Source organism: Hemicordylus capensis, chromosome 5 (genome assembly GCF_027244095.1).
Source record: "Hemicordylus capensis ecotype Gifberg chromosome 5, rHemCap1.1.pri, whole genome shotgun sequence".
Classification (NCBI taxonomy): domain Eukaryota; kingdom Metazoa; phylum Chordata; class Lepidosauria; order Squamata; family Cordylidae; genus Hemicordylus; species Hemicordylus capensis.
The window spans coordinates 31,390,905-31,408,419 of NC_069661.1; the positions used below are offsets into that span (position 1 = coordinate 31,390,905).

The 17,515-nt window shown below is 46.0% G+C and overlaps 1 protein-coding gene across 1 annotated transcript; it reads right to left on the reverse strand.

Moving 5' to 3' along the window:
* Positions 1–1,639: 1,639 nt before the first annotated feature.
* LOC128328162 (histone H2A.Z) lies at positions 1,640–4,162 on the reverse strand. The gene is made up of 5 exons (XM_053257864.1): positions 3,987–4,162; positions 3,404–3,481; positions 2,741–2,854; positions 2,340–2,469; positions 1,640–2,224 (listed from the first exon to the last, which is right to left on the reverse strand). Exons 1-5 carry the CDS (start codon positions 3,987–3,989, stop codon positions 2,163–2,165), a joined length of 387 nt encoding a protein of 128 aa, XP_053113839.1. The 5' UTR covers positions 3,990–4,162; the 3' UTR covers positions 1,640–2,162.
* Positions 4,163–17,515: the final 13,353 nt, after the last annotated feature.

The following is a 17,515-nucleotide window of genomic DNA, read 5'->3' on the forward strand; positions in this document are numbered from 1 at the left end:
CACCTAATGGCACAGCAGAGAAATGACTTGACTAGCAAGCCGGAGGTTGCGAGTTTGAATCCCCACTGGTGAGTTTCCAAGACCTTAAGAAACACCTATCAGGCAGCAGTGATAGGAAGATGCTGAAAGGCTCATACTGCATGGGAGATGGCAATGGTAAACCCCTCTTTTATTCTACCAAAGACAAAGGGCTCTGTGGTTGCCAGGAGTTGACAGCGATTCGACAGCACTTTACCTTTACCACTGTGAAGTATTGTCATCCCCTATTAATTGTAAACACGATTCAAGAAAATATTCACACAGGCCTAGAGTAGAGATAAATTTCTGCCAAATCTGGAAGAGTTAAGTACTGCAAATGCACACATATCAAGTTACATTTGATTTGGTACTTGATGCAACTGTGAGCAAGTGAGTGCATCTAGATGTTACAAGCATATACTCCAGCTGTGCCATCTAGATTACAACCACTATTACCTCTGAAGTCAGTCAACTTATTCAAACTTTACATTTAACCTAGTGTTTGCTCAACTCTGCCTCATGACTACTATCTAGTAGCTCTGGCCATTTTATACTAAAGATCATCAATAATATGTATTCCTTCAGAGAAATATGCAATTTGACACAAATTTGACACAGTAGCTTTGAAGGAGATTGACAAGTTCATGGTTTATATCAATGAATAATTTTGACTATGCTACCTCAGTACTAATCACAGGGGAGCAGAACTAGAGAGGAAATATGCCTTCATCTCCTTATAGGGTTCCTAGCCATATCTTACAGGTTGCTGAACTAGACAGGCTAAGCCTGCTCCAGGAGGGCTGACATAGGGCTAGTGGTTACTACTGTTGCATTACTAGTGCTGCTACCACCAGTGTTCCTTCTAACAGGGATTCTATAACTCCCAGAATCACCATCTGCAATGGTTTTTGCTTGGGGATTATGGGAATTGTAGTCAACATCTGGGAATTCTGTTAGAGGGAACACTGGCTACCACTCCTATACCCCTTTGCCAATGGTATCCAGTTTCTCCCACTGAAAGGGGGCACTTTAAGTTGGGGTGGGGGCGGGGTATTCTACTTTCCTGCTAGTTGAGATGTAACAAGAGCCCGATGCAAAATGGCTTATGGGCATACATCAGAGGTAACTGGTTCATGCAAGTACAAATTTAGATCTCTGTTCCTACAAAGCAGGAATACAAAAGTCTCTTCAAAGCCAAGTATTCATTTTGTAGGTTAGGATAATTAGTATAGGACTAATTGACAGAACTTGTAGTTTTACTTGCTATTGAATTACATGAAATCGCAGCATTTTGCTGATGTACTGCAAGAACAGCTGGACAGCTAGTAGTTGCTGATCTGCCTTCTACCACTGCTCTAGCTGTTTGGCTACACCATGGGCCTGCTCCATTGCTCTAGTTAGCTTGCTTGATCTCAACCAGCCACATTAGCTATACAAAGAAGGGGAGAAACCAAGTTTTGTATAAGGGCGTTACATACTCTAACAGCTAGTTTATATAAATGTAGCTGGTACATTTCTATCTACGGCAATATTTATTGCTTAATTCATAGTAGGAAGTTACTGTATTGAGCCCATCTCCCTATTCAGTATGCTAGCTAGAAGAAGTCTGCTTAAAGACAGCTCATACTGATAACATTTATTGAATTCATTCACTAGAATGAAAATGGGGTCTGTACAAAAAACAAAAATGTTCCTTTGTTTCCAGTTTAAAGCTGTATGTTCAGATTTAGCTACAACAGGTTCTTGAAATCAGCAACAGCTTTACATACTTCATAGTTTTCATTTCAAAATACAAATTCTGTTACTAGAGTCAAGAATTTTGTAGTTAAATTATAGTGTATGGATAAACAAGTTTGAATAAAGGAACTTTAAGCATAAAAAACCAACAGCGTCAGGATCTCAAAACCAACAGGTCTAAAACAGCCAGTCAAGAACTACTACAGACAACAGCTTCTCTGAAGCCATGTAACACTTAAATTAAGGTTAAGACTTCAATTTAGAATTTTGGTTTGTTAAAAAGCTCAATGGGCTCCAGCTTCAAGGTTACAGAAAGGCAAAATTGTGTTTCACAGATGCAGTCCACTGGAAATCCACCAACACTGGACAACTGAGTATTTAAGAGTCCTAAGGAATCCCAGGATCCTTTACACTGTTTTCTGTTGCCCTTTCTTTCCAATAAGAGATTTATGGATGTGTGGAATTACACCTAAAAGAAAAGAAAAAGAGTTAGCCAATATGCTCAAGGGATCAGAGTCATCAGTTGTATAGGTGTATTTAAACAGTATTAATAGCAAAACCATGTTACAAAAGCTGGTACATACCTCCACCAGCAATTGTTGCTTTGATTAGGGAATCCAGTTCTTCATCACCTCTTATTGCAAGCTGCAAGTGACGGGGAGTGATTCGCTTCACCTTCAAGTCTTTGGATGCGTTTCCTGCTAGTTCAAGTACCTGCAACACAATTTCTACAGTTAAAACCATACTCATTTAGTCTTTAGATAAGCACTAAAAGAAAAACCATTTTCCTGAAGCATACAACCTTGTCTTGGATCTCTTTAATAGTCATGGTAATTTGAGTTTATACTGCCTAATGTTTTACATGGATGTTTTGAGTTAGTGTATCCAGAGATATGCAGATTACATATTTACAATTACAGATTGCACCCCAACACAATTTCCACCCACCCCCAACCAAAACATATACCCAGACAAAAGCTTTTACCTCAGCTGTGAGGTATTCCAGGATAGCAGCACTATACACAGCAGCTGTAGCCCCCACACGCCCATGACTGGTAGTCCTTGATTTCAAATGCCGATGAATACGTCCAACTGGGAACTATACACAAACAGAGTCCAAGCACAACTAAATACCACCAGTTTTTAAGCCAACCTCACAGCCTCTAAAGCCCTTACAAGAGATCAACAAAAAGCATTTTTAGACACATGGTGAGTAGAAAGTAAATTATCTACTCCTAGATCTTTGGGCAGTTTACTTTAGAGCTCAGCAAGTGCAACTCCCAGTTATTTAACAATAATAAAAGAGGCGCTCCCACCACACCTCAAGATTAGGCTTCAGTATCAGTGAGTTCAGTTATGGAACAAAAAAAAAGTCTTAAGATCAGGGACTCAGAGGTACCCGATTACATATCTGCAATTGTTTCTATTCCCACCCCCAAACCTTGCCAGCTTTTATACATATAAAAAGCAGCTCAGGCTTGAAGTCTGCCCAACGACAGTTTCATCTGCAAAGCAATCGAGTGGCCCACATGTTTGTAGGGTGGAAAGAGATAAGCGAGAGCCTTCTTCCAAGAAATCTCACTCTACTACAGCACACTGACGCCCCTCAAGCGTGTATACCCAACCGAAATCTCACACGCCTGCTCACCTGCAAACCGGCTCTCTGCGAACGGGACACTGTCTTGGTCTTAGTTTTTCCGGAGTCCTTCCCAGCTTTCCCGCCAGCCTGATACAGAGGAACACAACAGAACCAAGATAGCGCGAATTAGAACTCTGCATCTCGAACACCACGTGCTCTCCTCCTCCCCCTACCGGCTCCAGGAAGATAAGAGACATTTACGATAGAGAACCTGAGACGCAGAACGCGCGCGCGAAATCCACGCATGCGCGCTTATGCACTACCCTCGTAATAGCCCCCCTCCAGCCACACCTTCCGATTCCACGCGCCTGCGCCCGGTGCCACCACGAGCCGGCTAAAGAGCGCGTGCGCCTTAGGAGTCGCACACCCGACCCGCGGGCGACGGTAGTCGTGTATGGGTGAGTGTAGGTAGGACCGTGCCCCTATCGCTCTCTATTCGTGCATCCAAGACGAAGCTGCTCCAAGGACCGCTCGTAGCGCGAGACATCTTGTGCTCAGCGACTCACTCCCTTCAATGGCCGCTGCCTCACACGCTTCAGGGGCACAGGCCCTCTCATGCGCGCGCACACCACCTTCTCCCGGTACTGCTCACCATTTTGAATGAAGTCTCTCTTCACACTCGGGAGGAGAAGAAGCGTGGAAGGCAGCCAGCTACTGTCTGTACGCCCTACTTTCGTCCCGTAGCAATTCAAAACTGCGTCCGCTCCCGCCTTTCACGAGCTCTTTATACCCCACTCCAACGTTCTTGCATCCGGGAAACCGAATCGCCAAGTTAACCAATCGCAAGGAAGGGGCGGTGCCCTCTGCGTTCTGAGAGGACCAATCAGGAGTGGGGCGGGGACCCGGCTGGTAAACTGAAGAGAACAACTCGCGCGGAGGAGCCGTCCCTTTGGGTTCCGCCCACATTTAAAGTGACACGCCGTTCAAACGCTTCTGGTTTGCGGTGAGGAGAATTAGTTTTAGGTCAGTCAGTACAGTAGTTTTAGCCCCGCTGGAGCCTAGCTGCGAGCCATCTCCCGCGCCCGCGCGAGCAAGAATGAGTTCTAGTCTCCTGCCGTCTGGATTTCCTTTTAAACACGGCCATATCAAGGGAAGGTTCCATTTTTGCATTTCCAGTTAACATAAACGCTACAGGAGAAAGGGGTGTAACTTAAGTTAGGATGAGAGTAAGGTAAAGTGCACAGTCAAGTCGATTGCGACTCTTGGAGACCGCAGAAGCCCTGTGGTTTTCTTTGGTAGAATACAGGAGGGGTTTACCATTGCCTCCTCCTGTGCAGTATGAGATGATGCCTTTCAGCATCTTCCTATATCGCTTCTGCCCGATATAGTACCAGCGGGAATTCGAACCAGCAACCTTCTGCTTGATAGTCAAGCATTTCCCAGGATGAGAGTATATAAAGAGTATACAAGTGTAAATAAGCACAAACTAGAGATGAAAGTTTGGGCGGTATATAAGTTAAATAAATAAATTGGAGTAAATCAGGCCGTTCACATTGCTGCTTTTTATTATGATTCATTATGTTTCATTACAGTTTTAAGTGCTGCTGCTGCAGTGGGGAAATGCTAGATTAACAAGCAGAAGGTTGCAAGTTCAAATCCCCCCTGGTACTATATCAGGCAGCAGTGATAGGAAGATGCTGAAAGGCATCATCTCATACTGCGCGGGAGGAGGCAATGGTAAACCCCTCCTGTATTCTGCCAAAGAAAACCACAGGCTCTGTGGGCACCAGGAGTCAAAATCAACCTGACGGCACACTTTACCTTACAGTTTATCAAATGTTGGTTTGTTCACACAGCTGGTCTCCCCCACCCATCTGTCCCATCCATATCTGGCCAATAGGGCTGTAGAAGAGGCCCCATCTCCTGCTTCCATTTGGCACATCACCCGTGAGGAGTTAGTGAAGAGAATGGGTGGAATACATGTGTGAGCATGTGTGGTGCCTGAGGATACATGTGATTTTCTGACTTTTAAAAAAAGATATATTTCTCCGGTGTTCTTGTCCAAAAGTAACTGATGCTAGATCAGTGGGAAGCTCCAGCTACTGTAATGTAGCACTAACTCTCCAAACCACATTTTCCAGTCCCACTGGGGGTGGGAGGCTTCGCTCTGGAATGGAAGCACTTCCCTACTGTTGCCTGGATCTATCTATCTATTATTTATTACATTTATATCCTGCTCTTCCTCTGAGGAGCTCAGAGCAGTGTAAATGGTTGTTTTTATCCTCACAACAACCCTGTGAAGTAGGTTAGGCTGAGAGATACATGACTGGCCCAGAGTCACCCAGTAAGTTTCATGGTTGAATGGGGATTTGAACTCGGGTCTCCCCGGTCCTAGCACTCTAACCACTATTCTATCTATCTATCTATCTATCTATCTATCTATCTATCTATCTATCATTTTCCCACAGTGTTCTGACGCTTGAGGGGCGTCAGTGTTCAGAACATCAGTATACTAGAGCAACTGGAAGATCCACCACATCGCTACCTCATTGAAAATATCTCATGGGACAGCAGAGCACCAAGCAGGCCCCCTCCCTTTTCAGACACCAGGGAATTGTTATTACTTCTTTCTTTGTTTATGAAAGGAAAGGTTCCTGGGCTGCTCTGATATATGGATGTTCTTGCATAGGAGTGTGTGTGTGTGTGTGTATGTATGTATGTATGTATGTGTATGATAACCAAGTGGAACACAGGCTTCCCAACCCCCAAGACAAGACACCCCCCCTCTGCTTTTTCTGTGTACCAGGCATATAATCCCCGCCATCCCCTGCACCCCCCACTACGGAGCTTGAAACTTGCTATGGGTTTTGTAGTAGTTCTACTGTACTGCTGTTAGAGTGCTAGAACACAGAAAAATTCAACAACAAAAACTCAGCATTAGATGGAACTCTGGACTGGAAGTAGACTGCAGGATGCAGGAAGCAAGTCTGTCCAGGAGTGGCACTGAGGGGGTGGCCGGCTGAGCTGGCACTCCCCAAAGTCACTCCCAGACAGGTAGCCGCACCTCCATCTCAGGCTCTCTCCATATCACTCAACAAAAATGCCAAAGTATTGCACATAACTGTTTTCAATGTTCCCCCCAAATGGCAACTTTTAAAAGACATGTATATTACACATTAAGGGTAGGCTGGTTGCTGTGGCCCTCTTCTGCCCTAGCTTTCCTTCCTTCCCCGTTTGTCAGTTTCACTTCCCCCATCCCTTAACCATTTCCTTTCATAGCTAGGAAGACTACACCATAGAGCAGGGGTTCTTCTTAACCTTTTTGAACCTACGGACCTCCAGATCTTCACCCCAGTTATATAATAGTTATATAATACAGGAGTTCCCAACCCTGGATCTCCAGATGTTATTGGACTACAACTCCCATCATCACCAGCCACAATGGTTTTTTTAAAACACTAAATTAAGAATTAGAGGGAGAAATAAGTACCATTTTGATTACAGATCATGTTTGTGGGGAGCTGCCTATGAGGTCTGTGTGGTCGCTAAGAGCCAACACCGACTTGATGGCACTTAACCAATCAATCAGTCACTGTTAATTATATATTTAATCTTTCATGGACCACCAGGACCTACCTTATGGACTTCCATGGACCCCAGGTTGAACCCGTGTCATAGTGGTTCTCTTGCCCAGTAACTGAGTGCTGGAGTACAGGACTGAGGCTACAGTACAGGACTGGATGATACTTGGAGAACAGCAGAAGCTGCTCATGTACTACATGGCCGGGCCAAGCATGCCACGGGCGTGTTAATGCTACATAATATGCTGATGGGTCAGAACACTTAGAGAAAGTCAGCCACAGGAAGATTAAGACCATTTCTCCAATTCCTAACATAAATAACTGCTCCCGTGTTCTTTTACAAAGATATGGGATAGCCATTCTTTGCCCTCATGAGAAACAAATGAAAGACTAACCAAGTCATTTAAATTGGAGCTATCAGATTACAATGGGAGCGCAGCGGGGAAATGACTTGCCTAGCAAGCCAGAGGTTTCTGGTTTGAATCCCCACAGGTATGTTTCCCAAGCTTGGGCCCCCCACAAGGCAGTGGGCCCCCAGACAACTGTCTCCCCTTGCCCTATTATAGTTACGCCCCTGATTCTACCAAAAGAAAACCACAGGGCTCTGTGCTCTCCAGGAGTCGACATCCACTCAACAGCACACTTTACAAGATTTAGTTGGTGAACAGCCTGGTCTACCCATTAGGTGTTAAGAAGACAAGGAAAGATTTCAAAAAAATGTTTTTGAGGCATGATGGCCACATGTGTTACAGTCAACTTCTGGGGGAGCTAACTGCAGTCAACGTCTGTCTACAGTGGATGAGGGACAGGCTGGGGAGTGGATACTGGTTATGGGTATCAAAACTATGGTGGATATATGGAAAGGCAGAGCTGTGCATGCCAGCTGGTAACAGAGGTAATTAAGCTGCAGTGGATCCAGAAAAAGGATATACACTTAGGGAGTAGACCCAAGGGAACCTTCTGTGAATCCAGGATCTTTCATTTGAGATGGAAACAAACAACAAATATTTATATACCACTTTTCAACAAAAGTTTCCAAAGAGTTTTAGATAGATAGATAGATAGATAGATAGATAGATAGATAGATAGATAGATATGGATCCCTGTCCCCAAAGGGCTCACAAGCTAAAAAGAAACATAAGACAGACACCAGCAACAGTCACTGGAGGGGTACTGTGCTGGGGGTGGATAGGGCCAGTAACTCTCCCCCTGCTAAATAAAGAGAATCACCACATTAAAAAGTGCCTCTTTGCCCATTTAGCAGGGGTTACCCCAGTGAAGAGTACTCCAAAAAGATGCAAGTCACACTGTCACTTGGCAGGATCTGGGTTTTTATCTGAAATAAAATGCATAACCCAAGTTCAGGGGATTTGTGTCCCAAAATAACACAATTTCTATCTCAAAATAAAACATAAACAACCTTAAATGCAATACATCACTTTAATATCCCAATCCAGTTCCCTGTTGTAATTCCTATTTCCTTGCTAAGCATGCAGACACTCATATATCATGCCTTAGCTTGTCAGCTAATTTATCAAAGTTACTCTTTTAGAGTAATCTTACCCACTGTGCTTCACTGCCTTCCAGTACAGTGTTGGCCAGACACTAAGATCATTCTCACAACCAAAACTTACCTGGCCTGCGGAGGGCTGGGGGGAAGGCAGGAAGGCTCCTTCCTCCCCTCATGACCGGTGCCGCTCCCGGGCCTCCCAGCACCACACATCCACATGAACAGGGTGTGAACGCCAAGGGGGTGGGGGGAAGCAGGCTGCAGCCTCCCGCATCCCACAATGCACTGCGCAAGGGGCCCAGTGCATGGGGGGGGGTTCCCCAATGCCAGGCAATCTTGCTGCCCGGCTGTATGAAAGCTCAGGCTGCAGGCACCCCAAGCGTTCATATGACAGGGAGTGGGGTAGAAGGGTGCACTTGTAGAAGGGCGCACTTGTGCCCTTCCACCTCACTAAAAGCCTGGGTACAAAACCCGGGCTACCCTCGTGAAGAGCACTCCAAATGATGCTCCAAATGTGAAGGGCACTCCGAACGAGCAGCACTACCCGGGTAGGGCTTTACAAGCCCGGGTAGGGCAACGTGTGTGAATAACCTTACTGTGTGCAAGTCAGGGTCCATACTTGTGTTGGTGTTGGGTGTTGGTGTTCACACTTGCAGCACATGGATCTAGTCAATGGTTGAAGTTCTCACTTGGGCCTCTAAGGGTCCCCCTTTTATAATCTAAACTGGCCAGGGACCAGGTGAGGTGATAATGGTGTCACCTTTCTAATGGATCCAAAATTGCATCATCTCTGTCTTCTTGCTCCTTCCCTGTCCAAGGGTCCAGAGCATGCTGCATAACTGATCACTCCCTGTCTTCACATCTACAACACGTTCTTTTAACATCTGTTCCTCCATTCTTTCACTGGTTCCTTATCTCTTCTTAACATTCATGGCTTATACTTGGTTCTGACTATGCCAGAGACTCCATTCAAGCATTTAATATGCAAATATGCATTATGTGTGTCTCTGTGTGTGTGTTTACCCTCCTGCTAACTGGGCATAGTGGCACTTTTCAGGCATAGAGGCATCGCTTAAAGTGGTGATTATCTTTAAATTTAGTAGGAGGAGAACAACTGACCCTATTCAGCCTCCAGTGGCTGTTGCAGGTGTCTACTTTTCTGTGTTTCTTTTTATATTGTGGGTCCTTTGAGGACGGGAAACTATCTTATTATTATTCTTTTTCTATGTAAACTGCTTTGAGAACTTTTTTTGAAAAGCAGCATATAATTATGTAGTAGCATATGTCTGCCAAATATTATATTTCAAAGCTCTACCACTAATATCTATCTATTGCTTTTCAACAAAGGTTTCCAAACTGGTTTACATAGAAAAATGAACATTAAATACATAAGATGAGACTGACCCCACACAGAGCATCTGTGCAGTTGTGCACTTACCGGGAGAGGCTTTGTGTGGGTTTTGTGTTTCCCTCCCAGCCCTCACCGCACAGCAGTTTGGTGCCTTTTCTGCCGGTCTTAGCCCGGCAGCTTTCTACTGGACCCAGTGGACCTCTAGGGCGGCACCTGCCTCAGGTGCTCTCCACAGTCCGCTCCTGATGGTGACCTGGCACAGAGGATCTGAGCCCCTTTTCTTCCCCCCCCCCTCCAGGTCCATTTCTTTCCCCCTGCTGCAGCTTTTACCCCCCTATCTTCTCTGTTTCTTTCTCTGTGCGGCAGTACACTCCCCCACCTTCAGCTCCCTCCCCCACCTTCTGCCCCAGTCTCCCCTGCCCTCCCCCACCTTCTGCCCAGTCTCCCCTGCCCTCCACCCACCTTCTGCCCCATCTCCTCTGCCCTCCCCCCACCTTCTGCCCCAGTCTCCCCCACTTCTGCCCCAGTGTCCATCCCCACCTTCTGCCCCAGTTAGTTGGTCTGCGTCGCTAGTTTGTCTCTGCCCAGCCGGGCTCCACCACTTTCTCTCTCCGCTGCTTCCCCCCTCCCTTCCACCCCAGTCTGCTCCCAGTCCGTTCACTGTCCTTCCGCAGTCTGTTCCCCACTGCTCCCCATCCCTTCCACCACAGTCCATTCCCCATCCTTCCCATGTCCATTCCCCGCTGCTTCCCTCACTCCCTTCTGCCCCAGTCTGTTCCCCGTCCTTCCCCAGTCTGTTCCCAGCCGCTCCTCCCCTTCCACCCCAGTCCATTCCCGGCCTTCTGGAGGTCCCCGTCTTCCTCCTGCCACCAGCAGCTTTCCCTCCCCGCCCCCCAGCAGCGCTTTCTCTCCCCGCCATGCTCTCTCCCTGTCATTTTTGCCCAACCCCCTCCTCTACCGCCCAATGCACTCCTCCTGCTGCATGCGAGCCTTCGTTGCCCAGCCAATTCGGTGCCTCCACCACCCAGCCAATCCACTGAGTGCCGGGACGCATCCCCACGCATCCAGGACAGGCACATCTACGGGAAATAATTATATAGATGGTTTCCAGTCCCCAAAGGGCTCACAATCTAAACAGAAACATAAGAAAGACACCAACAAGAGCCACTGGAGGGATGCTGTGCTAGGGCTGGATAGGGCCAGTTGCTCTCCCGCTGCTAAACATTAGAGAATCACCACTTTAAAAGGTGCCTCCTTGCTCAGTTAGCAGGGATAAGCAAAGAAGGAGGTCATACACAGAATCCAAAATTGTGTTCTACCTGGGTTTGGGAGCTGTAGGTGCTCCTAATTTTTGGTTGTGTGGAAGCAAAGTAAGAGGAAAACCTGGGTAGAAGTGATTGTGTGGAAGCAAGGTAGGAGGAAAGGTTATCCAGGTTTGCCTCCTACCTTGCTTCCACACAACTGAAAACTGGGAGCACACACAGCTCCCAAACCCAGGCAGAAGACAGTTTTGGATTGTGTGAATGACCTCTATATGTTTTAAAGTACCATCACATTCACAACATATACGTTTCAAAGCATGTCTGTTGTTGCTGACTCAAGCAGATGTCCATCCTAATGGAAATTCCCTTGGCATGTCAGTGCTTCATTTTCCTATTCACCAATTTCGTGGCTGTCCTCCAGAGCAACGAACTGCATGCAGAAGAATGTTGCACTAAGTCTGGAGCTTGTGTTTCTGACTAGTGTTGCACAACCACACCCATGCTTGCATTTGTGCAACAATTGCGCAACTGCGGCATGCCTCATTTGTTCTAATAGGAAGTTTTATGCAAGACGGCTATAGCTCTATAATGCAATTCTGTAAATCCCTGGCTTTTAGTGCAACTAAGTCATCTTCTTGCTCTGGAACAACTTTGCTCATTCCATATGCGGTTTTTGTTGCCCTGGATGTTGGCTGGCATTTGTAATGGTTTCTCTATGGGCCTTCCAGTCCTTTTATCAAGGGAGCAAGACACTGGCTACTGGTCATTACTCTGGGTCTTGTTTTAGGGAAACTCAATGCCACAACTGGACTACCTTCTCAGGGGGGCTCTCATCTGGCATGTAGAGACACCATCTTTTGTCAGTTCCCTACTACCCTTCAGTTCCTACCAAAATTCATAGGAGCATAGGAACATAGGAAGCTGCCATATACTGAGTCAGACAATTGGTCTATCTAGCTCAGAATCGTCTACACAGACTGGCAGTGGCTTCTCCAAGGTTGCAGGCAGGAATCTCTCTCAGCCCTGTCTTGGAGATGCTGCCAGGGAGGGAACATGGAACCTTCTGCTCTTCCCAGAGTGACTCCATCCCCTGAGGGGAATATCTTACAGTGCTCACATGTGGTCTCCCATTCAAATGCAACCAGGGCAGACCCTGCTTAGCTAAGGGGACAAGTCATGCTTGCTACCACAAGACCAGCTTTCCTCTAATTCGAAAATAGCAGTGCAAATGCTGATCATTGTTACAGGCCAGATACTACATATGTTCAGTAGTGATTGCAGTCAGCCTATGACACAATCACTCTGCCCAAGAACAGTTTTCTTACTTTATTTCTTTACTGAAAAAAGTAACCCACAAGATCTACTGTGAATATAAAGAGCCAGGACATCATAGCAATGCCAAGAGGATGTCCTCCAAAATCACAGTTCATGAGCAGAGAACATAGAAACACATTGATTTCAGAGTCAGAGCTGCAAGTTTATGCAGAATTGCAATGGGACTTAATTCCAGGAACTCATTCCTAACATCAAAGGAGAGTAATGCCTTTATTAGGACAAACTAAAATGAGCCGGGTTGTGTTCAGTGGCAGAGAGCCATTTTTGTATGTGCATGGTTCTAGGTTCAATCCCTGGAATTTCTAGGTACATAGGAACATACGAAGCTGCCATATACCAAGTCAGACCATTGGTCTATCTAGCTCAGTATTGTCTGCACAGACTGGCAGTGGCTTCTCCAAGGTTGCAGGCAGGAATCTCTCTCAGCCCTATCTCGGAGAAGTCAGGGAGGGAACGTGGAACCTACCTGCTCTTCCCAGAGCGGCTCCATCCCCTAAGAGAATATCTTGTAGTGCTCACACATCAAGTCTCCCATTCAAATGCAACCAGGGCAGACCTTGCTTAGCTAAGGGGACAAGTCATGTTTGCTACCACAACACCAGCTCTCCTCCTAGGTAGGGTTGGGAAAGACCTCTCTGCCTGAAACACTGGAGAGCTACTGCTAATCAGCATAAACAATACTGAGCCAGATTGATTGATTCAGTATAAGACAACTTCATATGTCCCAAAGTGGTGAGCTAACTACAGTACTTCAAGCTGAAGAAGAGTTCTAGAGAATTTAAAAGCTCTCTCACATTTTAATTGGTCCTAAAGGCATTACCCGACTTTGCTGTTTGGACTTCTTACCTGGCTTACACAGCTTGTGGGTGAGGTTGCATTCATGAATTCCTCAGTTTGGAAGGAGCTCCTGTGAAGTCAAGAGGCCCACCAGGGGAGTTTTGCTCACTGGAGTTTGCAAACAGATTTTGAAGGAGTTTAGCAGGAACTCTATGGGGAGGCACACAAGTGGTCCCCCTTCATCACAAGGAGACACACAGCACAAGGAGAAAGTGAGTATTACCCCACTTTTATACTTTTCTTGGAGGACAGAGCTTAAAACCTTTAATTAGCTGACAAGTGCACTCAAGACTTAGCTTCAAGTAAAGAAGCCCTATATATTTTAGATAACCAATCAAACCAGTTATGAAGGTAGAATGCCAGCAGGGGAGGGGGTGCTTCCCAGTGTATTGCACTGAATGTTGCATGTATGACCATCTGCTTGAGGGGAAGAAGTCCTGGGTGTTTGCTCCTGGCTCTCAGGGAACAAATTTGTTCCCTCAAAGCCAAGGTGGCTGACTTGGAGAAGCTCAGGGAGGCAGAGAGGTGTGTGGATGAGACCCTCAGGGATGTTATAGAGGCATCCCACTCCCAGGCTGACAGCTGCTCTGATCTCATGGAGAATGAAGGTCGCATTGAAGGAGGACATCGGTCTGAGGAAGAGGACATCAGTCTGAGGAAGAGGGAAACACTCCCTTAGCAGGGACCCCTTCCTTGGGTGATGTGCCCATATCCTCTCTCACAGAAGATACTCCTCTGGGGGCAGGGGCCCCCTGGAGGAGTGGGTGATTCAATCATTAGGAGCATAGAGAGAGATGGGTCTGTGACACACATGTAGACTGCATGGTGACTTGGCTGCATGGTGCGAAGGTTGCGGACGTCAAGCTGTTGTAGATGGACTTCCAGTGCATTGATTTTTTGCACTAACTGTCCTAATTACCACTAAGGCATTGGGAGTAGAGACAGTCAGGGTCTCCCTATCTGTCCCTACTCTATGACCCCTGGACTGACTCTACAGCACTTCCTGTGCTGAGTCACAATCCTCCCTTTCCTCCTAGAGAACAGATGGAAACATCTCTCTCTCTCCTTACCCATCCACTATGTAGTCCTTTAGATCAGTGTTTCTCAACCACCGGTCCCTGGACCGCTGCCGGTCCCCGAAGGCTTGAGTGCCGGTCCCTGACTGGGAGTCAACCCCCCCCCCCACCCCAACTGAAATCAAGGCACTCACTTCCTCAATTTTGCACATGGCACGGAAGAGGAAGAGTATCATGGAGGCATGGGACCCTTCTTGTGCCTTGCCTCCATGTGCTGCTGAGATCTTCCTACAGCTATCTTATTCCCTATCTTTACAGCTTCAAACTGTATGCAGTGCGGGGGCATGGAGGAAAAAGTATGGCAGTGGGCGCCACTTGAAGGGCTGCTGGTTCTTGCATGCTCATTATTTGCAGCCAAAGGTTGGTTGATTGAAACCCAGCTGCCTGTTGTGGTCAAGGCGCCTTGAGAGGGAACGCTGTTTCCCTTTTGCATCAGTGGGGCTTGCTTGTATGTTGTTTTCATTGGCCCCATGTAGCTTTTGAATTTTTCTAATGGCCCAACATACCCTCTCCACTGAGTAATCAGAAGCACCTCCACCCCCACCCCGCACATACTGAAGACATACTGGAGACAAATTTGTTCACCCAGGCTTTTAGATTCAGGGGTTCTCAACCTTGGGTACCCAGACGTTGGTGGACTTCTACTCCCATAATCCCCAGCCATAATGGCCAAATGCCATTGTTGTTGGCGGTTATGGGAGTTTAACTGAGGGACCCAAGGTTAAGAACCCCTAATATTCCATGTTTGCAAAAGATTCCAAATTTAATTATTTTAATGCTTATATTATTTTCATTCTAAACTGCCCAGAGATGCATGTTTGGGGCAGTATAGAAGTCTGATAGATAGATAGATAGATAGATAGATAGATAGATAGATAGATAGATAGACTTGAAACCAACCCCTTTACTAACTGCTGGTCCGGGAAACTGCGCATGAAGAATGTAGCGGTCCTTGAAACTCTGCACAAAGAATTTAGCGGTCCTTGACTCCAAAAAGTTTGAGAAACACTGCTTTAGATTAGAGATAGGTCTTTCCTATCTAAGTGTATTTAACCAATAAACATTTAGTATTCAGTTATACAAGGATCTCCATGTGTTCTCTCTAAATAGCTGCAATAACTAAACCATCCTCTGCTACCCACTCTGTAACTGGAGTGTGTGTGCTCATTCCTTAATGCTCTGATGTTTTACCTATTGAGGGTAAAAATAGACAATCTCTAACACATGCAGTCTAGATAGGCTGTTAGTGCTGTAGAGGAGTCAGGTGTCGTGGTGCACATCAGCACCAATGATGTTGGGAAATGCAGTTGGGAGGTCCTGGAAGCTAAATTTTGACGGCTAGGTAGCATACTGAAGTCCAGGATCCCCAGGGCAGCATTCTCTGAGGTGCTACCTGTTCCACACATAGGACCAGAAAGACAGGCAGAGCTGAGGGGTCTCAATACGTGGATGAGATGGTGGTGCCGGGAGGAGGGGTTTAAATTTGTTAGGCACTGGGATGGATTTGGGGGCAAGAGATGCCTCTATAAGAGAGATGGAACCAAGATGGAACCAGGCAGCTGGTGCTTAAAATCAAAAAGGTTGCAGAGCAGCTTTTAAAATGATGCCTGGGGGATTGCCGACAGGAACTGGCTGGTACCTAGTTTGGCAAGCAAAATCTCCTAAGGCACGAGGGTGCAAACGTTTTGGATAAACCAGAAGGGGACAGAGTGGTATCAGGAATAGATCAAAAGGAAACATATGATAGTTGGTCAAAAAGGTCAAATGATGTTAAGGGAGACAGAACACGCCAACACCAGGTAAGATACGTGGTGTAACACCAAGATGCTGCTCTCAGATGACAATCGGTCCTTCACGTACAAAGTTGCCAGGTCTTGTGGGGAAGTATGCAAGATCCGCAGGGGCCGGACTGCCAGTGAATATCCCTGGCAGCAGATGTCTGACTATTGAGCATTTTATTGGCTTGATTGTATAATAATTTTAATTTGCCTTTTACTTCACTGCTTTTATATTGCTTTTATGTCACTTGTATATATTATTTTAACCATTTTATACTTTTAGTTGCTCTACTTCTAAGGATAGCTATTCATTTACTCTATTAATCTTCCTACAGGTTTTAGGCTCAGCCAGTAGCATTTTACTTTATTAATTCCATAGAGTTTTTAGAGTTGTATTTTACAATTATAATCACACTTAGCTTCTAGAGTTATATTTTATTTAGCATGAGTTTTATTATATTGTATCTGTACTTTATCCTGTACTGGTCTTTGACTGTAATAAAGATGATTGATTGATTGCTACTTGGCGTATAGGTGTCTATATACCAGTGCTAGAAGCCTCTGAGCGAAGATGGGTGAGCTGAAGTACTTGGTCACTAATGAAAAGATAGATATAGTGGACATAACTGAAACCTGGTGGAACGGTGAGAACCAGTTGGACATGGTTATTCCTGGATATAAACTCTACAGAAGGGCAGGGAAGGGAGGATCGGGGGTGGAGTAGCACTGTATATTAAAGAAGGGATAGAATCCAACAAACTAGAAAACCTATGAGGACCAGAGTCTTCCACAATATCATTATGAGTGACAGTGTGAGGGCTGAAAGGAAATGTGTTCTTAGGGACGTGCTATTGCCCTCTGGATCAAAACACTGAGAGTGACCTGGAGTTGGAGAAGCAAATAAGAGAGAAGAGGACGACCAACAGCAAGGTGGATGGACTCTGTTACGACAGCAATGAATGCACCACTGAGAGACCTTAAAGGCCAAGTTGAGGACAGATCATCCTGGAGATAATCTATCTATGTGGATGCTAAGAGTCGACACCGACTTGATGGCACTTAATCAATCAGAGACAGAGTGGTAATAATGGGTGGCTTCAATTACCCACACATAGACTGGGTGAAGTAAGGTAAGAACCAGAGGCAAAATGCTTCCCAATACAAGTTGCAGGGGAGCAACAGGAAGATAGAGGGCATACCCTCACCTCTTGCTTGTGGGCTTCCCAGAGGCATCTGGTGGATGCTAGACTAGATAGGCCTTGGGCCTGATCCAGCAGGGCTGTTCTTATGACTTTTCCCCAGGGCTTTTGGGAGTGGCAGCAAGTGACCTCCCCCCCACGAACCCCCCCCCCATATGGTTCAGTATCTGAAATTATTAGATCAAGCCTTTTCAGTCAAGGAGTAAAACGAATCAGTTAAAATATAACGGCAGAATCAAGAATGACCATATT

What these genes read in the sequence shown, in the direction of transcription:
- LOC128328162 (XM_053257864.1), bottom strand. An exon ending in CGCAGAGAGCCGGTTTGCAG is followed by an intron (nt 2,855 to 3,403) that starts GTGAGCAGGCGT and finishes GTTTGTGTATAG; the next exon opens with TTCCCAGTTGGACGTATTCA. An exon ending in AGCAACAATTGCTGGTGGAG is followed by an intron (nt 2,225 to 2,339) that starts GTATGTACCAGC and finishes CTTTTCTTTTAG; the next exon opens with GTGTAATTCCACACATCCAT.